Source organism: Morone saxatilis, unplaced genomic scaffold (assembly GCF_004916995.1).
Source record: "Morone saxatilis isolate NCDOM2014 unplaced genomic scaffold, NCSU_SB_2.0 Contig11, whole genome shotgun sequence".
Taxonomy (NCBI): Eukaryota; Metazoa; Chordata; class Actinopteri; family Moronidae; genus Morone; species Morone saxatilis.
This window is the reverse complement of record NW_023339663.1, coordinates 29,210,427-29,233,459: the sequence shown is the minus strand read 5'-3', so window position 1 is coordinate 29,233,459 and position 23,033 is coordinate 29,210,427. Positions and strand designations below refer to the sequence as shown.

Below are 23,033 nucleotides of genomic sequence, written 5' to 3'. Positions count from 1 at the left end.
TAAACATAAAGATCGAAGGATTATACAAAAATTTAAAATCTTGTCAAGTATGATTTACACATTTGTTTGGGAACAAAATGGTAGACAATTTATAAACATAATAGACTCCAATAAAACAGCACCACTACAGAGGTGAATAAACTCCTCTACTAACAAGTATTGTACTGATATCTTCTTGCTCTGTGCCATATAGTTCCATTGTTGTCCCAACAGTGACATGTTCCTTCATTACCATGAACACACACACTTGGACTCCCACATGCACCATCATGCTACTGACAGAAATACTCAGTAGAGCATCAAATGTGTATTAATATGCCACTGAAAACAGTCCTCAACAAATGCAACATTTGGTTTTTTGTGAGTAACATTTGCTTAAAATCTGCAGTGTCCAGCTGTTTTAAATTACTCACCTTAAAAAATAAAACTGACCCTTCCTAAGTTCCGCCCCTTTTGGATCCTATTTTAACTTTCTACATATGCTATGTGCTAGGCTCATATGTTGAAAAGACAACCAAATTTTGAAGATAGTTAAAAGATTAAAGCGACAGTATGCGTCACATCTTAAAGGACCAGTGTGTAGGATGTAGTAGCATCTAATGGTAAAGCTGCAGATTGCAACTAATTGAACACCACTCACATCTGTACTTGACAACCTGGAAATGAGAACAGGGCTGTGACGTATGCAGGAGAAACTACGGTAGCGGCAAAATTTGTGAAAAACACAAAAGATCCAATTTAGAGCCAGTGTTTGGTTTGTCCGTTCTGGGCTACTTTAGAAAAATGGCAGACTCCATGGAAGGTGACATGTGGCAGATAAAAAAAAGAGCTTATTCTAAGGTAAGGTAAGGTACACTGCAATTTGCTAATGTTAGCAAAACGCTAGCTAACTTACTAATTAATCTACACAAACATTAGCTTGTTAATTAGCTTTCGATTTGCTAACACTATCAAATGTAACTAGCTAGCTAACAATTACTTTAGATTTGCTAGCTATTTTCCGTAGCGTTTTGCTAACATTAGTTAACTTAATATCTTTCAACTATCTTCAAAATGTGGTCTTTTTTTTAACATAGATTAGCTTTGCACATAGAATATGTAAGGAAAGTTGACTGAGGCTTGCGTTATTGGAGGAAGGACCAAAAAGGGGTGGGACTTAGGAACGGTCAATTACACCAGCCTTAGGAAAACTAAAATTAAGGCTACTATTCTGTATTAAGGCTAAACTAAGGGCTGCCAGGCTATGAAATGGACGTCATTGGGCTACAGAAGTGTTAAGTAATTTAAGGCATTTAAGGAGACTGCAGCAGTGAATGGATGAACAAACCCACTCTGAGGGTGGTTGTAGTTCTGTTTAATTTGTGCTAGTGTGGGGGGCTGGCCCAATCAATAGTGCTGAGTCCATACAATCCTCCCAGTTGAGCCTCAATAGTCTACAGTGATGCAGAACTGCAAGTATTCACTGAGCAAACACTTGCAAAGAAAAGAATGAATCCACTGTTTTCAGGAAGAGCAGCAGGTATATGCTGTTGGCTGGTTATAATTCAGAAAAAGGACGAGAGGGCAGCGACATTCAAGTAAATCGCAAGTTATTCCTTTCCAAGTGAGTAGGCATTATCAATACATTCAGTTTGGCTGTGTAGTCATACTGTGTCAGCATTCTATGTATACCTCAACTTTCAAATATATTTCTAATTAGAAAAAATGAATGTGCACAAATTTCCTTACTTAAAATGCTTGCCGTTATTGAAGAAAGATAACAAAATAATGAGAAATTCTTACAATCAACCAGATAATTCATCAAAAATAACTTTGATCAAAATACACTGTACAGTAATTATACGAAAAATAAAAATATCATTCGCTGGCTACAATAACAAATCCAATAGTTTAGTTCAGTTATCATCTGCTACAGCTGTTCAAAACAGTTAAACCAATGAGCTTGTCCCGCACAGTTTATAACAATACAATAAACTACAACTGTTAAACCAATAGATATACAGTATACAGGATATTATGCACTTGCTGAATTCATTTCTATTGTACAGGATCTGTCCTAATCATTTTTATACTGGCAAGAAGGACCACCAGAAGTAAATACTGCATTAAAAAGAAAAAAGAAAAAAACTCCACCTGGTACTCTCATGTTTTCATGGTGCAAATTGGAACAACGATGACCAGGATCACAGTGCAGGTAGCGGCTGCGATCAGAGCTCCGATCTTACATGCCTTGGCCCTCCGGAACTCTGCCTCTTTCCTCTTGAGCAGCGAGTCATAGCCCGGCGTGTAGATGTCCTCCATCCAGTACTCCAGGTTGTTGGGGTTTAGGGACTCTTGGGTCTGATAATAAAAACAGAGGCAATAAGTAAGAGGATGCACAGGTTTGAGAAACAAGGCATATTTTACGAAAACTGACACATACAGTCCATGACTTTATGATCATAAACTTCAGACTTTTATCTGTGTTTTGACGGGGGAAAAACCAGGGTTAAAACAAAGGCAAGGTTCTTCTTTGGAGCCAGACCTTTTCGGTGTCCTTTTTACTTTTGCATGTCTCCTTTGCATCCTGGTATTATCTATTAGCAAGTGTCAGATGAACCACAGTGTCATGGTTTTGGGCTGTCGCTTAGTTATTTCCTATTTTATGTTAAAAGTCTGTCCTCATGTATCTTGATTATTGGGTGGGGTGGATCACCCCCCTTGTGCCACCATTTTCGAACAACACCACAAAGCACCCTCTTGGATGCCACTATGGCAGATTACACAAGATTAAGTGCCCTCTAAGGTGCCCTTCCAGTGCGGTAAACGCGATAGGATGCTAATGCCCTGACTTAGCTGTTTCAGAACATTTGTTGAGTTGCAAAGTTAAACCGCCACCTACTGGCCCGACATGCATACTACGTTTTCAATTGTTTTTTTGCAGTTCTGTACGACTGCCACTCAGTCCCCACCCTGATTAGGGTTACCTGTGATTCATTAGTAAATAAGTTTTTTGTGTATTTAGTCATGTAATTTCCCTCTTTCAGTTCAGCTTATCTGTGTCTGTTCCCTAGTCCTGCATGTTGCCAGTGTCTCTGTTTCACATTGTATTCCTGCAATGCTCCAAATGAACTTTGATCATCATTGTAGATTCTTCCTGTTAAACTACTGTTGTTGGAATGATTCTTTGTTGGACCTTTTTTAAGCTGCCTTTAGTAAGTTTGTGTTGCCCTGCCTGGTTCTGTTAACACCTCCAGTAAGTTATACCTTTTTGTAAACTCATCCTTCCCTGGGGTGCCTGTTTGCATTTGCGTCCACTCTTAAACTGAAACCTAACACAGTAAATACAAAGAACACCACAGGGCACTGTGTTGTTTTAGTGTGTGGTATAATTGCATTCCAAAATGTTACATTGAGCTGAGAGGAACTTTGGGGAATCCCGAGTACAAAAACCTTTCTTCTGTGATTACCTTAGAACTCGCCCAGTTGGACCTAAGTTGTGTTTTAATATCCGTGTCTTGCATGTTCTTGCTTGTGCTAGCTGTATTAGCATCTACAGACTCCTCGTCACCTGCATAGGTGTCACCATGCTGTCTCACAAGGTGAGTGTTCACATTTGTCGTGAAACCGCTGTACCTCATTGCTGTCCAACAGATCTTACAAATGGCTAGACTTTTGTCAGACTTTCCTATCTTCTTATGAAATCCAAATGTCTTCAGAACTTTAGATTTTAGATTCGATGGTGCACTGGAAATCATGTCGCCGTTGTTGGATATGTTTATGTACCGACATTGCGAAAGTGCTCTTGTCGTAAGACCCTCGTGTTGACCTTTTTATCTTTCACAAGAGTGGAGATGCTGTTAGCAGCTAAGCTTCAGTCAACTGATTCATTACTTTAGAATCGGACTATCGACCAGATCACGATACATTTAGATTGATCCATACCAACCATTATTTCCTGTAACCTATTACCATTTATTCTACATAAATCTTGAACACATAAAAACCATCAACAATCAAAACCCTTCACCTGCACTAAATCCTCTCATAAACTAATGAACATAAAAATTACTGATATATCTGGCCAGTACTTACACTAACTTACACTAAACAAAGAGCAGATGGTGAGCACTGACTGTGTGCTAATGAGAGGAGCCAGCAGAGGCATGAGATGAGTCAATGTGACTGGCCATGATTGACCCCTACTACAACCAAGGAGAACATATGATCCTAGATTTTTCCTGTCTTCATGTGTGCCCCAAAGAACTCTGCACCACTAACAACACTCTGTGTGCACTCAGCATTTTGAAACTAGTGACTGTACACGCTGCCACCAGGGAGCTCTTTTTTGTTATTGCGTTGTTGGGTTTTTGGCTTAATTAGACAGAGACAGTATAAAGCTGACAGAAAATGAAGAGAGAGATGAGGGACAAAATGCAAGAAAACAATAAAGGTCCCCAGAAGGGACTGAGCCCAAAACACTGCCATTACACTATCATCTTAACCCGCTATAGGCCACAAGGAGGACCAGGGGGGCTATTTTTCAAACTAAATGAATCAAACTTGAAGGCTGACTGAGGTGTAGAGTTTCAGTCAGTTAAGCCATACCATCTCCAAGTCAATAAAGTGTAGCAACCATTTTATTCTTGAGGCGGAGAGTGGGGAAGCATTCTCTTGAGCCTGGATGTGATGAGAACATAGTTACTGCAAGAGTCTATACCCACAAAAAAACTGGCTCTGCAACAGAGAGATTGATTTTATTTTTCCAATCTGCTCTGTAATGGCTTTGCTGAATACAGTACAGCAGAGACATTCTTCATTGTAAGGCCTAAAACTAACAACATATTGATGTTTTAACGGATGCTTGTATATGAAGGACAAAGCAGAAACATGCTTCACATTAATATGTTAGATAAAAAACAGGTAGAACTATATACTTGCAAGACTGTATGTTGCAATGTTGTTCTGCTCTTAAAGGTCCAGTGTGTAACATTTAGGAGGGTCTATTGGCAGAAATGTAGCGAGTGGGTTCTCTTCTACAGAGTCTGCCATCTTGAACTGCCATCTTTTTACAGTAGCCCAGAATGGACAAACCAAACACTGATAGGCTCCAGATAGGGCCTTTCGTGTCAGAGTTTCATAGCCACCATATTTTCCCCTACATACCTAGAACAGGAGGATAAAGTGAGAGTATGAAACTACACTGCTAGATGGCACTTAAACTTACACATGGGTCCTCTAATCACATCTAACTTCACATGCTGAAGTTAAGGTCCAACTACCTTAATTTGTCAAAAGTTGGGATGGACGCAACAAAAGATAGATGATTTATCACAAATGAAGCAGTTGAAGTCTCTTGGGATCTTTGTTATGAGTTGGGGTAAGATGGAGAATGACAGGTTGATTGATGAAGTCTTGTTTGGTATGGGCTATAATGTTGGCATTAAACCGGAGACAGTGTGAAAAGTTGTGCTATGTGTCAGCTCTCGATCTATCTGTTTTTTTTCTTTTTACTTGGAAATTAAATTAGGGAGGTTGAGCGGTACATGAAGTTGGTGACAGGCCCAAAGTTGGCATTATGTTTCCTCCATAATGTATTATCCATCCATCCATTAGCTATACCCACTTATCCTTTATCCTTTTAAGAGCAGTGGTTCTCAGCCTTTTAGGTGTCAAGGACTCCAAATTGATCCACAGACCCAAATTTGATAAGATGTAGTCCCAGGGATTCCCATCTGATAAGATTGAGTCATTCCAGAACTGTCTATACTGTAGATTGGAACAGTGAAGAAATATGAACAGAATAGTCATTCTAATACATTCTCTTATTGGGCTCATTTCTGCCCATGGAACCCCCTCAAGGACCCCAGGTTGAGAACTCCCAGCCTCTCCCTGCCGACACTGGGTGGGGGGTGGGCCATGGCAAATTAGTTGTATTTCAGAGTAAATTGTTGGAGCCAGGGTTTGTTTGACTTGATGATGGTTCACTTTCTCTGTCAGACTTTCTACTAGTGCCCCATTTTCTGATCTGCACTGACAAGATGACATATTTTTTACATCAAATAATTGCCTGGCACAGCTTTAATTTGCCTACATTTGCTTACTAGACCTATTTCCTCCAGGTATTGTCCATTATTGTTCACTGCCAGTTTGTTGTTGACACAAGGCAAGCAGGACTTGGCACGTTTCTACAACACAGAGTCTTTAGATGCAGCTCTTGCCTTAGGCCAGTGTGCTGGATTTAGTTGCTGAGCTTTATTTACAATCGGTGGGGGGCATGCAGTCCAGACAGGCAGCAGTTTCTGAGAACATAGCCTATGTCTCAGTGCTGGTTGATTTAAAGCTTGTTGTTACTGGAGGGAGCAGCCAGTATGTTTAAATGCATGTACATGTGCCAGAGGTGTTTGTAATGATGTGTATAAACCACTGGGGGCAGCAAACATGGCTTAGGTAACAAAATACAATTGGTTTACGGCGCCATGAAACATGGGCTAAGAGGATTCATCGCATGTAGTTCTCTCATCCCAACAATGGTGTCCTTGGCCTCTTGTGTATGGCAAATTTATCCTATTTCCAAGTCTTTGTAGATGAGGTTTTGAAGTTTCATGGTCCAGGTCCAGCAGGGGCTTGGCAGCACCTGGAAGTTACTTGACATCTTCTCGAATGAAAGTATATTGTTGACACGATTTGAGAAAGCAAAACAAATTCCAGAGCTAATCAGTCTGCAAGTCAATCTGTGAGAGCAGAATTAGATTTGTGCACGAGGGAGGACAGAATCTTGAGTGTGAACAGGTGATCTGAGCAGCAAGAGGAACTGTGTAACTACATTTGAGCCGACAGCAGGGATTCTCACACTCGTAATAATTAAAGTTGCTCATGCTCACTTTTGGCAGTCTGAATCCCCTCAGTGCAAACTCAGACTGAGAGCTGAGTGTCACCATTTCAATGGTGACCTGGAAGTGAAGGTCATGCTATTAGACCCTTCCTTTCTTCTGCTGGGGAAGTGTTTTTTTTTTAACCTCCATATGGAGACAGTATTTCATGTCTGTTTTATCTATTGTGATTTTCTGAACTACAGGAAGGGTTTTTTTACCTCTTTTGCCATTTTTGCAAACAATTTTATCAGAGAAAATTATCAAATATTGTAAGAAAAACATTTGCAAAGCAGCTGGAATCCCAAGATCACGTGGGAATCCAATATCGCTAGGCTTCAATATATGTTTGTGACCAAACTACAGGGGTACTGGACCAATCAGAGTCCTTTTGAGAAAGTATTGGCAGCAAGAAGACTCTTGATAAACAAAAATGGCGGCTCCAAAAGAGTTTAGCATAGATGCAGCTAGCATCAGTTATATCAGAACTGAGGAGAATTTCTCCACTAAAGGAAGAACAAAGAACTATACTGAAGACTTTTCTTAATAGAAAAGATGTTTTCACTCTCACAACTGACTTCAGTAAGAGTTTGCCTACATTGTATGGTTCACTGATAGGATTGGTTGATGTTCGCCTGTGATAGACTGTGATGGACAGATGGTTCAGCCATAACCTGCATAGTATTTCTGGAAAGTGCGTGTTCTTTTTCAAACAGTTTCGACTTCCCAGAAACCATCTGGAGCAGTCCTGTTGTTTTCTGGGTTACCTGTGCCGCACTAATGGAGTGGGACCAGAAAGAATACATTATCATAGATTACACATGGGCTTGTTAGAAGCTTTGACAATTATGGCCAATCCCCTTTAACACAGGGCACACACTGACATCATGTGGCTCATCCATCATGAGTTTTTCTTAGTAGAAAATTATTGTTGTGGATCATTCAGAGTTTCAAATATGAATACCTGAATTCACTTTTCACTTCCTGCGCACATCATGTTTACTGTGCATATTAGTGATTTTTACTTGTCAGCACAATTATCCTTATAGTAAACCATTTGTTTTGTTTCTGGGAACACCTGAAAACAATCTTCATCGTGTTACTCATCACAGCCACACATCCGCTTATATTGTTATTAAAAATGCGGAACTCAAGGCGGTAGTTGGTTGCACTCTTTAAAAACAAGATGACACATGGTTGTTGCCCCCAGTTACCCAGAGTCTCCGAGACTCATAAAAGAAGACTGCTCTGACAGTCCCGAGGGAGTTACTAGCAGAGAGAGTTTTAATTGATTGCTTTTTTTATGGAAGTGTGTGCCAAGTGTGCCATAGTGTGTTGATTTGCAGTAGAAATTGTGCAGAATAAATAATCAAAACAGAAGATTTGATGCGCACAGAGGTTTCTGGGATTACTTGGAACAGTCTGCTGGTTGCACTAAATTTAAGCACCGTAACACCTACTGTGTGTAATTGGGGCTCGACAATGTATAACATCACTCCAATAAGAGACTGCGGGTGGAACAGATACCTGCTGCCTTCAGATGGCTGTAAAAAGATTTACCAGAGTAAAGGAAAGGCTTTCAGAATAGGCTGTCACTGTAGCTGCTGTGGATGACAGATGCTGGTAAGAAACACTCACTAATTTCTTTTCTGTCTGGCATTAATGTGTGATCACACATGAGCAGGTTGGGGATTGTAAAATGAAAGTGGAAAGATGAATGAAACATGAATCACACAAATAAATATTTGTGTGATCTCAGAAATTTATATGGGTGTGCCTCAGAAATAAGAAGTTGTACAAATACTTTGTCACTGTACTTAAGTAGTGTTTCAGTTATCTGTACTTCACTTGATTATTTGTTTTTCTGACAACTTTTTACTTTTACCCCCTACATTGTTATACAAATTTCTGTACTTTCAACTCCTCCTAAGATTTTTAAGCAAGGCTTGTTACTTTAGTTTTAATGCATTTAAGGGGAATTATCAAGTCTTTTTTTTGCATCATTGCATGCCTTTCCAATATCAAAACCGGTGCATATCACGCATGGCAGACGTAGCATGGTGAAAACACGTAAAAGACAAAATTCTGTAGTAAGTCAACAACTCAACCTTATTTGAAGTTTCAGTTAGCTTTGCACAGAAACGGTCAAATGTCCTTCAGAGAAAGAGAGTAGTAAAGAGTAAAAGAGTACTTTTTACTTTTATACTATGACTACATTTCAGAGACTGTACTTTTTCTCTTTTACTTGAGTAAAGAGGTTGAAACAGCATTTCTACTTTTACACAAGTATTTTTTTACTAAAGTATCTGTACTTGAAGAATGTGTGTACTTTTACCAGCTTTACTGAGCCTTCACCAAATAATGTAACAGAAATAAGTTGAGCTGTCGACCAGCTCTGAAAAACACATTTTCTTGGGATCAAGATTGCAGTGTGCTCCTGGATACGCATCGCCACAATGTGCCTTGACGATGCCTGACAAAGATCCGATAGATTGAAATACATTTTCTGGGAGCTATGTATTAGTACAGTGTGTAGATCTTTAGTCTGATCATTGCCACGCCCTCTACCACACCTCTCCTGCAACTGGGGCAAACGGCAAGTCACCAAACAGGTGCAGTTGAGGAAACAACCTCTGTTATACCATGGTCTGGGGGAATACTCGATTCTGATTGGCTGCAGGGTGTCCATTAATCCCTGATATATTGGACATACCTACTAAGTAGTTCCAGTCAAATTGTCTGTTCACCGTTCTATAAATTAATGCGCTAGCTGGCGTATCAGCCTGTTCTCTAAAATGAGTAACCAACTAGCAACGGGAATGCAGTCAAAGCCTCTGTTTACAATTTATTGCAACACCGCAACAAACTAACAACAATGAGTGACTTCAACATTTCTTTTAACATATTTGGAGAATATGACAACTTTGATGACTGGGATGCAGCTGAAGAAAGAGAAATTGAAAAAGAAAAAAATTAAATCCCCATGAAAAAAATCTGATATTTTAAACACTGAGTGTAGTTCTTCAGTCCTTCAGTGCCTTATCCTCTGAACATCACAGGATGGCGAACTGTAACACACAAGCTGCAAGAAATACACTTCCCCTCTAAACTTACTGATACCTGTTGTAACTTATCACTATAAGCGATCATCTCACATCCCATTCGCTGTTCAACACGCTGCTTCATGCCGTGGCCGACCAGTAACGTTACACCACGGGCGATCATTTGTTCCATGAAAATCTTGATATTGATTTGGGGACAATGACATGGCTGGTTAGCTAGCTAGTCTTGTTGTTAAACATACTGTCAAATTATATTTACTGTTTTCAACCGTACACAGTGTTATTGACTTTAAATCTTGCTAGCATAACATTAGCTCTCTGGCTCAGAGCTGAGCGGCACTAGAATATCTCTCTCGTTGCCAAGTCATATCTAAGGTCCATCCCTATTCTACTGGAGGAGTGAACAACGTTTCCATTGCATAAGAACCTTACGGGAGGGTAATGATTGTTCCGAGGTATTAGTCAAACCCTCAGGCGTTACCATATTTACCGGATATATTTTGATTGTAAAATGCATGAAAATATAAATTAATGGTCTTAATTTCTTTTCTTTGGCAAGTAACCATGGTATAAGCTGGATAATGCCCTTCAAGGTGTAAGGTTAGGGTTAGGGTTAGGGTTCCGACGCGCAGCGGAGGCAACCGTCTCCCGCTCCGTGTCGTCCATTAATTCCTGATTATGGACACCTCGTCGGGCATTATCCCTTACTTAACCCCAAGAAAATGTTAGTTCACCAGTGTGGTGCTTCGCGCCACTACTCTTGCGAGGAAGCTGGACTCACAAGATCAAGATATAACTTGGAATCCATCTGGCTTCAAGCTATGCGCTTGTGTCTGAGTGGAAAGAACTGAAGGCTTTTCTTGATGGATTATTATGTTTTTACTCTTCTCCTGACTGGGTACGTTATATGGTTTGTTGATTTAATTGGTTTAATTTCAGCCATGATCCGGTGATCATACCTGCCGAGTATTATTTGAAAATGTTATTTTCTAAACTGTTTCCAACAATGACTTCCCAGATGTTTCTGTGTAAGAACAAACCCTCTGTTGCAGCCAGGTTAATGCTCCATGTCGTACTTTGACAACAAAATACAGTCTGGTTAAGAGATTGGTTACAAAGATGAGCTTAAGAATAGAGTGTGGGTGGGTATAATGCATAAGGAAGAAACCAATAGTGATGAAAATGTATTATGTGTGCTGTGGTTCTTGTGAAACTGCATGGGAGGTTTTTTTTTTTTTCTTGTTTACCTCGAATCAGAAATGGCTTGGTTTCTAATACCAAGTACTGTAGCAGATACTCATGCAGCTCAGAATATGGATAGTACATCTCAGGGGTGTGCTTCACTTTTTCTAGAAAACAGATGAGAGAATCCCTCAATGAAAGATTGCACTATTGACAGAAGCTAGTGGAACAGAGGCTAGCCTGGATGTGACATCACAACATTGGCTCTATATATTCCTTTCTTCCAACAACAATTCTGATTCTTTGACAAAAACTCAAAGGCAAAGTCAATCACTGTCCCTTCAAGCTTATAACCAGAGAATTATAAATCAGTGACTATAGTTGAAGGTTTCCATGTTGGTTCCCGAAAAGCTGAATGTATGTCTCACTGGGGCAGATCCATTCATTCCATCTTTTTGAGGGTACGCTGCTCTCTAGAGCCAGTGTTTGTTTAGTCAGTTCTGGGCTACTGTAGAAAAATGGCAGTTACCATGGAAGGCGACCAATGGCATCTGTACATATAAACAACCTTTTCATGCCAGCACATATGAGAGCAACTGTTGATGATCATCATGAAGCCATAAAGTGTAATGTTTAACACATCAGTCTGATGTTAATCAAAAAAGATGTTTCAGTCAGACTGCACATTTAGCAGGAAGTCATTACAAGGATACTCATTCCACACAATTAGTCCCCGAACAGAAAACCCACTGGCTTACAACTATGGTCATATTGCGTTGTGAATTGCTTCACAGTTCAAACTTTGTGTTATTAGAGAGTGGTGCAATTCAGCAGTGACACATAGTGCCTTTAGAAACTCCCTAGTTTCCATGCTACTTTTAGTATCCCGCAATGAGGGCTGCAACTATTGATTATTTTTATTATTAATCTGTCACTCTATTAGTTGTTTGGTCCATAAGACGTTAGAGAAGAGTAAAAACTGTTGATCAGTTTCCCATAGCCTAAGGTGACGTCCTCAAATGTCTTTTTGTCTAAAGACATTCAGTGTACTGTCATTGATGACTAAAGAAAGCAGACAATATTCACATTTAAAAAAAATATATTATTATTAATTAATGATCAAAATAGTTAACTCGTCGATTAATCCACTAATCGTTGCAGGTCTACCCTCAACCCCTTTCTTCTGATTATCAGTTGGCATCTCATAGCATGTGTGTCCTGTAAAGCACTATAAGTTTTTGAGTGAACTTTTCATATGGCAGTGGTTTTCTCCAAGGAAAAATACACAGTTTGTCTAGCAATGCTAGATACCTTCACCCGTTACTGTATGTACGATGCGTTTCAGGAGTTATTTTGTAAAACAAGCATCAGTTAGTAATTCCCTACATTTCCCAGAGTGCTTCTCAAAAACCCCTGGAGATGGGGAGTAATATAAAGCTTCCATTCCATTGTGGCTTCGAGGGGTATTTCATTATTTAAGTAGGAGTCGCCCCCAAATGGTCGACTCTCTCAGCATTGGACTCATGAGGTTTAGGGTAATTTAAAACGGGACCCCCATTAGATGTCGCCAAAGCTTCACAGGGGGTCTTGAGGCCTCCTTGATTTTAAGAGGCATATAAAAAGTTTCAAAAATATATACAGTGGGCCTTTATCTTACATTTTGTCTAATTCTGTAAAGAAAACTAAATAAAAGTGTTTGCTTAGGTAGAATGTATGATTATTGAAAAATAAAAAATACACAGTACAGACATGGAATTGTATAAAAATAAATTCAAAATTCATCCAAATCTCTTATTTTACACAAACTTGTATTCACTGTTTGGGTTAATTGTACAGTTTATCAGTTGTTCTGTACTGTTGATATCCATATAATAAAAGTCTGGGGTCGCCTGTTTACTCAATGATAAAAAGGTTGGGAACTCACCAAATGCGGATTTTGTCACTTTTAACACCAGAATTGATGTTTTGTCACAGTATAGTCATAACGAAGTATACAGTTAAAAAATCGCGTTTAAGGGTGGAGTACCTCTTTAACTTTATTCATTATTTAGTTTTTCTAACATGGCACCAGGATGTAAAGGCCAACTGCGTTTTAATATCCAAACCTCATGTGGCTGGACAATTGCTTTTCTCACTGACCATTAGGATTAAGACAGCTATTACAAATAGTAAATATAAAAATCATGTGATCTTAGAGTTATAGGCCTCTATTAAAAGAAGCTTTCATTTAAATTTTACAGAAGATGAAGATAAACTATAATTTATAAAAAGTTTAACTGTTAAATGCTGTAGCTGCAATGCCCATCACATTCTCAGGCCTCATATGGCCACCCAGTTGAGCCAGCTTGCCTACATTCTGTTACAAGGCTCCATTTTGTACAAGTGACCGATACAAGGTGGTGGATCTTTGGCGCACAGACTGTGTAAGCGTCTCCAACTACACCTGCTATTTTGGTTCATGCATGTACAACAGTGCAAAGTGCCAAAGGGTGAGTGAAGTGGAATATAAATCAGAGGCGGATTAATAAATACACGCTCAGCCAGTCACAATAATGGTGTCATCTCTCTGAAACACCTTTGCCAAACACAATGAAGCATAAAACCGCCCTACAAATGAAGAATGGGCTTCTCTAAGAAATGGTGTGTGGATGGTGCAGAGCGGCACGATGTGAACACAGCAACACAAATCCGTGGCCAGAGGCAGATGGTGTGGGTTTTTAATAGTTAATTAGTACAATGGTGGCTGCAGGGATTTAATGAAGTGAAGGGTTTTCATACACTATAAAGTAGCTGTACACTACAGATACTGTAAGAATCTCATATTCATTTACAGATAAATGCAGACTCATTAACGGATGTTCCAGCTTTAACCACATTAAACATTTGTTTATTGATGCTGATTTCAGTGCATCTGCTAGCGGGTGAGAGTTCAGTTAAATTAGCTTATTGATGTTTTAAGCATTATTGTGTTATTGCTGCATGTTTTTTTCCAAGTATTTTGTTGAGAAAATCAACTGATGCAGTGACGTGAATGCAGCTCTCAGACGTCTATTTCCACTAAAATACCAACAACTCTTTGCGCTGCCTCATTTGAATGAACCTCCTACCTGTCTCCACTTCTCCCCCCCCCCACCCCCAGCCTGAGCACTGCACGCTCTGCCTTGGGCACCAAAATACCACACAGATGAGTGATTTCAAGGTCAGGAAAACACCAAACAGCCGCTTTGTTTGCTGCTCTAGTTGTTATGGTATCACGAAAATAGGACCCAAAATGATGTGATTGATTCACTTACTGCTTGTCGTAGCACGTTTCACTGCTTCCTAGTGGACTAGTATCTCTGTGATGGAGGAGAGTCTGTGTCTTTGTGTGAAATTGCACCACTGGCCTTGTAAAAAATGTCGGATGCAGAAATGCGTTGGGAGCGGAAGTATTCTTGATTTGATTCAATTTGATATCAAATTGGGGGTGAAAGCAGAAAGGAATACACATGTCTAAAAGCCTTTCCCCACTGTCAGTAGGTAAGTGAAAGCCATTAAGGGAACCTGTACATTTGAAGCAGTGAAAGGGCTTAGCTGCATCTCAGCCGCAGCCAGAGGCTTGTCAGGGAAAGGAATTGATTTCTGAGCTGTTTGTGACTCTGAGGGCCTTACAGTGACCATCAATAACGTGCCTCTGTGCCTGTGTCAAAGCTTAACAGGGTCTCTGAAGTCTCACAGAAAACCACACGCACACGCACGTAAGAGGAGAAGCCCTGTATCTAAAGCCCTGTAGGTCACACGTTACAATCAATACTGGAGTATGCCGGTGTGTGTGGGTACGTATAGAAGTGATACAGTGGTAAATAATATATGGGCAAGTTACAATCTCAGTTGGTGGAACCGAACAACTACTATTAACTCAGTTATTCCAGTAAGCCTTGACAGGTTGAAAACCATTTTCAACCAAATAAAATAGTTTTTTTTTGTTTTCACAATCCAAACTATAATGGTTGTTCATTCTCAGTCACACAGAGCCAGGTTTTGTTCCCGTGTAGTCCCACATACTCTTCTGATGTGACTGTTCACATTGAGGTCGCACTGAAAACAATCAGACCTGTATCTGATTTGCAACACATTTGCAAAACCAAAAACTTGATTGTCCATAATGTGGGCATTTGTCTTCAGTTTTACCATTAGTAAGTAATAAAAGTAAGTAAGTAAAAACTCACAAAACATAACATTCAGAACAGTGTAACTCACAATACACAAGTCTACACTATACACAACCTTACATTAACATACTGTGCAAAAAAACTGCAGCAAAGTCAGGAGCACCACTCCTGGTCCTCATCTACTGGATCCTACTTGACAGTATTCGGGACGAAGGATTTCTTGTTGATATTTCTATTAGCAATCGGTAATCTATAACAGCTCCCTGACAGAAAAGAGCAAATTCACTGCACAGTGGGTGAGAAGGGTTGTTAATAATTCTGTCAGCTGTCACAGAAAAAGAGGGGGCAGTAAACATATTTTTATAAATGTGAGATATTGATGATCTGTTGTCCTGTCAAAATATCAATAATTTAAAAAAAAGCAAAAGCCATGGAAAAAATAAAAAATAATGCTGTCAGCAGCACTTTCTTTTGTTGCTTCCCTATGATTTAGGAGGTCATGTTCACTGTTTTCAGCAGCTTATTCCTCTTCTCAATGTTCATATTACCAGACCACCTGATTATATTAAAGGATAGAATGCTTTCTGCTCGGCTCTTACAGTTTCCAGAATATTCTGGCTCCAAAATTCTTGAGCTTGCATGTCAAAGTGGAGGGGTTGTGACCATTTCTTGAAAATTAGGTCAGTCTTTTCCTTGAAGGTAAGACTGCTGTCAATGTACGTATGTCAGTGTCTTTCTGAGGGGTATCATACATTTGTACTATATGTCTACAGATTTCTTTTTTCGAATTAATTGCGTGTCACTTGAAATTTGAGATTTTTGGAAAAAATAACAGCCCTTGTATCCCTTTTCTGAAACAACCAGAATCATACCATCTGCATACTTAAATAAACTGAAATTAGCGTAAGCAATATTGAATTCATTTGTGTACACAGAGAAAAGCAGTGGTAATAAAATTATACCATGTGGTGCTCCTGTATTCAACACAACCCATTCTGACACACTACTGCCAACAGTCACTCTTTGAGGGTGGTCAGAGAGGAAGTTTCTGATCCAGTGAATGATGCCTCCATTAACCCCTAGATCCAAGAGCTTTAGTGGATGAGTATTTATTTGCATGGTGTTAAATGCAGATACTTTCAATAAAAGGAACTCTGGCATAATGAGTGGAGACTTGTAGATGGTTTGGGTATTATACAAAGTTACAATTGAATCATCTGTGTCACTTTTAGATGGTCTAAGCAGCTAGATGCACAAGATTTTATGTCTCTGCTTAGAACTCTCTCCATACATTTACATGAAGCGAGTTCAATGGGCCCAAAATCCATATTTTCCCCATAATTTGGGTACTGTCTCAAGCAGGAGCGAAAATAGCTCAGTCAGAACTCCTTTTAATTGATGGGTACAATCTTTTCACATTCTACATCTAAGGTCATCAGGCCCTGGGGTTTTGTTGGGCTTAATACAACCTTGAGGCCTGTTCTGTGAGTGTTAGTTTATCTTATCAAATCAACTATAGAAGTTTAAGTCATTAGCAAAGGATGAAGAAAGGTGGGACAGAGGGATATGTTTCTGCTTTACCTCCCTGCCCATCATCTGATTTAGACCTTCCTACGCCGGGGTAAAAGCATTTTTTTCCTTAATCTCTGTATTCTGTTTTTGCTTGAAAGAGGCCTAAATCAGAATTGGAAAAGATCAGATTCCAAGCGATTTGTGCTGTTCATACGATCATCAGAAAAAACAGATGTGAGTCACATATGGGTAAGAAATTAAGATTTGTAGAGATGCCAAAGGGAACTGGGCATGCTCTTTTAGGCTTGATGTTTCATCACTTATCGATGATTTTAGTTCTCAAGACTAAAAGGGCAGCTACCTATTTATTTATAACAGACAACCTAACCTTTAAGTCTTACTTAAGTCCAAGTCCTAAATCTGATATTAACCTGTCATCTGTGATCTTGATGTATATGTATAATGACATCTTGTCATGGACATTTGCATTTTTTGGGACAGACTCGTAAACTTAAAGAATAGGTTCATATTTTTTCCAAGTCTGTCCTAAAGCAATTGGTGACCATATGAACACTGAAACAGGTATTGCCTGCTGCAATTATTTTTCCTGTTCACATTTGTTTTTTAATTCTTTTGTACTAAAAAGTAACTTCGAACTTAATTTGACATTTGACGGTACATCTCTACATATATTGTTTAAAATTTTTTTTTATGTATCCTTAAAGTGGTCTTGACTAACAGCACTGCTTAGGTATCACCTTTTTAAGAGCCAGGTCAGAGCATCTCAACTGAAATGCTGTTACGTTTTTAAGCAAATAAGTTTATTATAACTCCTCCTGAAGGCTCAGAGAACCCTGTAATAATCCACCCAATAAAGGGAAGACAAGGGAATATTGTTTTGAAAGTCTGCAGAGTCCCGTACCTGCAGGTCCAGAGCTGTGAGCTGCTTTCCCTTCTCTCCTGAGTTGCGTTTGTACTCCTCAATGGTCCAGGATGGCTGGCCACGTTTGCCATCTGACAGACTGGTGAGCCTCAGGTCCGTGTACAGAGGGCTGCCTTTCACATGGGCCTTCATGGAGGGGGTGAAGGGGTGTGGTGAGAAAACCTGTTCGATCAGGTAGGACTCCTTCGGCGGTTTTGGGGGGCGGTGGGCCTGGGGGAGCTCGTATTGGCGCTCCCGCTCTGCCTGGAAGTGGAGAGAGGATTAGAGAACAGAAAGGTCATCAGGGAAGTTTGTAGCGTTTCACTTTCTACAACCTTGTGAGCCTCAACTTTAGAAAAACGGCTCAGTTGTTTGCTTTATTTTAGGCCAAAAAGGCAGTTACTCATTCTAGCAGGGCTTATGTCTGAGACTTTTTCTACTTTACAGCTCTCAGTAACAGGTAATCTGTAAGACAAGGAGCACAGGATGTTTTACAGAGCACAGGGTTTATTTTTAAATTTTCAATATCATCAGACCGCTGATGTGAATGCCTGGGGAGAGACAATAAAATGTTCCAATGCAGATTGGTGAGACAGTTGGAGGCAGTTGGAGTTGGAGGTTGGAGGTCTAAACCTGGCCTGCTCTAAGGAACGTGTGAGACATACCATAATTTTAAAGGTTGTCCTTACAGATGTCAATTTGCAAATATACTTAAAAGGCTTTTAAATGGCTTTTTATAGATTCCCTGTTTTTATGTATTCCACTATGGCCCAGAAGGCACTATATTTCATTCTGCTTTTTGCATAACCTGTAAGGAGAGCAATGACTATACACAATCCTGTATAAAATTTGACTCTCAAATATATAAATATAATAATCATTTATAATCATTTAATGCTAAAATAACCTGATCTCTTTACATTTGTGCAGTCTTTCTTAAATGGGGGTACCCCTAGGGGTACTTTGGGGTACTGCAGAAAAGGTTAATTTATGAATAATCTATTAATTCATTTATTAATGAATACTTATAAAAATAGTATAAGTAATGCATAATTGCAAAAATAATTATACTATAAGTTTAATAAAAAATGTGTATGTAAGTTTGGGAAACCACACTTTATGTACAATATTCCTATTTTCCATACAATTGTTAACTGTAAACTGTTAAACTGCAGTTGCCTCCCTGCCACAGACATGATAAAGATCCTCAGTGAAGCTCGTGTTTTTCACTAAACTGTAAGTGCAACTTGCAGTTCAAAGCAACTCCACTGTTTTGTTATTGCATGATGACAAAAAGTGTTTTAGTGATGGTCTAAATTACTGAAATGTAGCATTTAAGTGTTTTTTCTTAATAAATCAGAAACTGATGGCCAGCACCACTGTATTTGTACCTCTTTATATAGGCTTTCTTTTTACCCAAAATGTTTTTCGCTGGTCAGGGGTTCGTTAGCTGAAAAATATTTCAAAGGGGGTAAATCAATGAAAACCAGTTTGAGAACCACTGCTGTATACAAGCTGTTCATAAGTTTATTACAGATATAATACAACTTAGTCAATTCAATATATTCTTGTTTTTAAAAAATATATTCTAGGGTGCCCGGTTAGCGCAGTCGGTAGAGCTGGCGACCCATGTACGGAGTGGCTGCAACGGCCCAAGGATCTAATCCGACCTGTGGCCTTTTGCTGCGTGTCATCCCCCCTCTCTGTTCTGTCTATCTTCAGCTGTCTCTATTGAGAAAAAAAAGGCAATAAAAGGCCAAATATATATATATATGTATATATATATATATTCTAATGATTTACTTTATAGCATAGAAAAAGAAAAGTCTACTAGTCCAACATATCGCCATTACCTATTAAATTAATTTCCAGGAAGCAGTTTTCATTCCCTTGTTTGTGCATTAAACAAAAGTACAGCTATAAGTTGATTCCAGGTTCAAACCTTTCTGTGGTCAACAGAAAAACTTCACAAAGCTGAGCTAAGTCACTTCAGCTAGTTTGATTTTGTTCCAACTAGATTGTATTGTTGGTTGTATATGTATAACATTTCAAGTCAATTGGTGTGATGTGTGCTGGGTCATACAGTTTTAATTTTTTGGCTGTTAATTATAGCGCCACCATCATGGGATCATACTTCTTGTAAAGCATTTATACAATATTTCTGGGCCATGTTTTATGTCTCTATCTCATTTGAGCTTATGGCAAATTGAGCAACAGCAGAAGACAACAAATAATAATAATAAAAAACCAGTACAAACTCAACAGGGTTCAGCCCCCTCAGGGTTGCAACCCTAATAAGGAGTAAAGAATTCCTGAAGACTGAGTATTGACTGCATTGATCCTACAACACTCACAAACAGCTGCTATCAATACCAATCACAGTGAGAAACATCTGTCTCCAGGGTCAATGAAGGTGATAAAATGTGTGTGTGTGTGTGTGTGTGTGTGTGCACGTTTGTCTTTATTAAACAGGAAAGCGAAAATGGCTCTCAGGAAGCAGCCGGCAGCCTGTGTTAATTGGATGGCTGTGCTATGGAGTCTTTAGAGAGGCTGTAGTGTGACACAGTAGTTCGACAAAGCACAACATTCATGACTCATGAAGAGTCATTACGTCACCATGAAAACCACCCTCAGCTCCTCATTGACCTCCGATTGTCTGTGTCGTCTGCAACAATCCGGACACATTCACAGCTATTCATTGCATTAAAAAAGACATAGGAAGTATTAGCAGGCATTCAGACTCAAACTACGAAACATATCACAATGCCATTTGTAAGGCAACATTCGCAGTCACCCATGGCACCACTAGCTGGAGGGTCACCAAGGAGGAGGGCAATATTCACTGTAGCCTGTAATTTCACCCAATGTACTTTTTAAATCTCACTGAAAATGTGCAGCACTGCAGACTCACTATCATTATTATCAGTCAAGTCAAGTCAAGTTAACTTTATTGTCAGATGTGCTAACATGCGACGACCATACAGCACAAATGAAATTTCAGTCCTCTCGGACCCCCGGTGCAAACATGGCAATAAAAAAAATAGAAAAATAGAAGATATAAAATAAACAATCTACAATTTAAACAAACCATAAATAAACAAATCAACAGACATAAAATAGACAATCAACAATCAACAAGACATAAAATAAACAATCAACAATTATCATTTGAAACATGGATATCAGTCACTTATCTTGAGTGTGCCTCTGACTTGCACAGTTATCTACCAGCATGTGTACTTGCTGTTGCCCAGTGACCTTGCGTTTTTTCACTGGAGCTCTCAGCATCATGACCCCCGCTGTGCCGAAGCAGTGACCTTATTGAATTAATGATAGCATGGCCTTATTCAAGCTACAAAATGGCACTGCTTTAGCTTTCTGATGAGTCTTAGGGTTATTTTACACCTAGTTGTTTTGAGCAGTTTGGATCAGTTATTTTTCTGGTTGATCATCTGCCACACTGATCACGACTTTCTTGAGGATGTTTCTTTGTACATTTCCAAGCAAACATGCAAACTTTAAAGGAAAACTGTAGTTTATTACTGTACAAACTTAGTTTTATTTCTATAGATTTGGCCATCAGTTCTATTGGTTATGATACGCTGAGATTTCAGAAAAGGACAACATTATTTGAAATACAGGGGGTTTCATGTGGTAACAAACATAAGCAGTCAGGTTATAAGAAAGGTTTGCTTTATCTGAACCACTCAATTTGACGCGTAATGAAAGTGAGCTGCTTGGCTTCAGTGAGTGCATTGACAATGATAGAAGGAAATAACAAAAAGTGTTCAATAAGTTGTTTTATGCAAACAAGTTAGCATCGCCCTGGTTCCTTCTGGGATTTTTCCATTCGATTTTAGATTGTTGCAAAAAATAAGCTCTGTAGGGAACAAAGGTTTGTTTTGTTCAGCAAGAAAATCCTATCGAATGAGGCTGTAAAGGTGGACTAGTGAGTAGAAGTTTCTGTGTTTTAATGTTTACCGACAACCTCTCATGCAGCCGCTTGTTAGCAACTGCCATAAAAGCTTTAAAATTCACAGGTGGGGTATTTACTGAAATATTGTCATTGAATAAAATGTGAAGATTGTGTTAACCACAGACCTTATTTCATCTAACAAAAAACCCATTGACTTCGAGGAGAGGGAACTGGAGGTAACTAATTTCCGGGTTTTAAGAATAATTCCTGCAGCACTCTATAACCCATTTCTTATCAGATCTTGTGTTTTTTGGTATATATTTAAATTTGGAGCTTTCCTAAATTTGAACCAATCTAAGGTGTAGATACAGAACGGAGTTGTCCTGTATTTACACATTAAATTGGTTATTTAAAACAAAGGGAACATGACAGACTGTGGTTCTGAAAGTGCCCTAAATAGCAGGCTCATCTTGGAGTTACAGCTGGTGGGCTTGTTGATGCTACAGTCCATTGGCAGAGGATTTGACTGTGGCAGAGTCCCAATCGTTGCTATCTAAGCTTTTTTTCTTTTTTTTACCGTCGTCTTCCACCCTGACAATGCTTGAGAGGGGAGACCGAAAAAGCAAATCAAACCATAAAAGGAACATTAAAGTTATGAGCCAGTAAGATGAGTTAACACTCCTACAGTCACAGGATAAACCTTCTGACAATTCATCTGAAGCTAACCTTCGGTGCCAATGCTCAAAGTAGTGCATCTTTTCTTTAGTAAGGCGGTGGGGCACGTCTGACTTTCATGTTTGCTTCTGTTTTTTATTAACCAACCACAACCTTCTGTTAGTACACATGCCCTATCATAGTTGGTGAAAATCCTGATATTGATTTGGGGACAGTGAAATGGCTGATAGCTAGCTTGTTTTGTTGTTAAACATACTGTTAAATTACATTTACTGTTTGTATGTCGACCGTACACAGTGTTATTGACTTGAAATATTGCTAGCATAATGTTAGCTCTCTGGCTTGTAGCTGAGCCAAAGTGCTTATAGTACATAGTAGTTTTTTGTCTATTTTGTTAAGTCCTGTTTATTCATGCTTAGTCTGTGTTTGTACATTGAGAGCAACATAAAACCAGAGTCAAATTCCGTTTATGTGTGCACATACCTAGCCAATAGAGTGATTTTGATTCTATGACTGGAGAGAACTAGAAATATCTCCTGTTGCCAAGTCGTGTTTAAGGTTCGTCCTATTTACTGGCGTAGACAACAATGTTAACATTGCATGATTCTTCCAGGTATTAGTCAAAACCTCAGGTGTTACCAAGGAAACTGAGTCATGGCTTGTAAAAAGATTTTGATTGCAAAACACATGAAAATATAAATGATCTTTTTCTTTGTCAAGTGAATATGGTATAAACAGGATAATGCCCTTCGAGATGTCCAT

The 23,033-nt window shown here is 39.1% G+C and overlaps 1 protein-coding gene across 1 annotated transcript in view; it reads right to left on the bottom strand.

The window, feature by feature from the left end:
* Positions 1-1,083: 1,083 nt before the first annotated feature.
* minar1 (membrane integral NOTCH2 associated receptor 1) overlaps positions 1,084-23,033 on the bottom strand; it is a 39,198-nt gene continuing 17,248 nt past the window's right edge. The window contains exons 3-4 of the mRNA XM_035682154.1: positions 17,681-17,944; positions 1,084-2,340 (exon numbers count right to left, since the gene is read on the bottom strand). Coding sequence (XP_035538047.1) covers positions 2,143-2,340; positions 17,681-17,944 — 462 coding nt within the window. The 3' untranslated portion in view covers positions 1,084-2,142. The remainder of the gene's footprint in view (positions 2,341-17,680; positions 17,945-23,033) is intronic.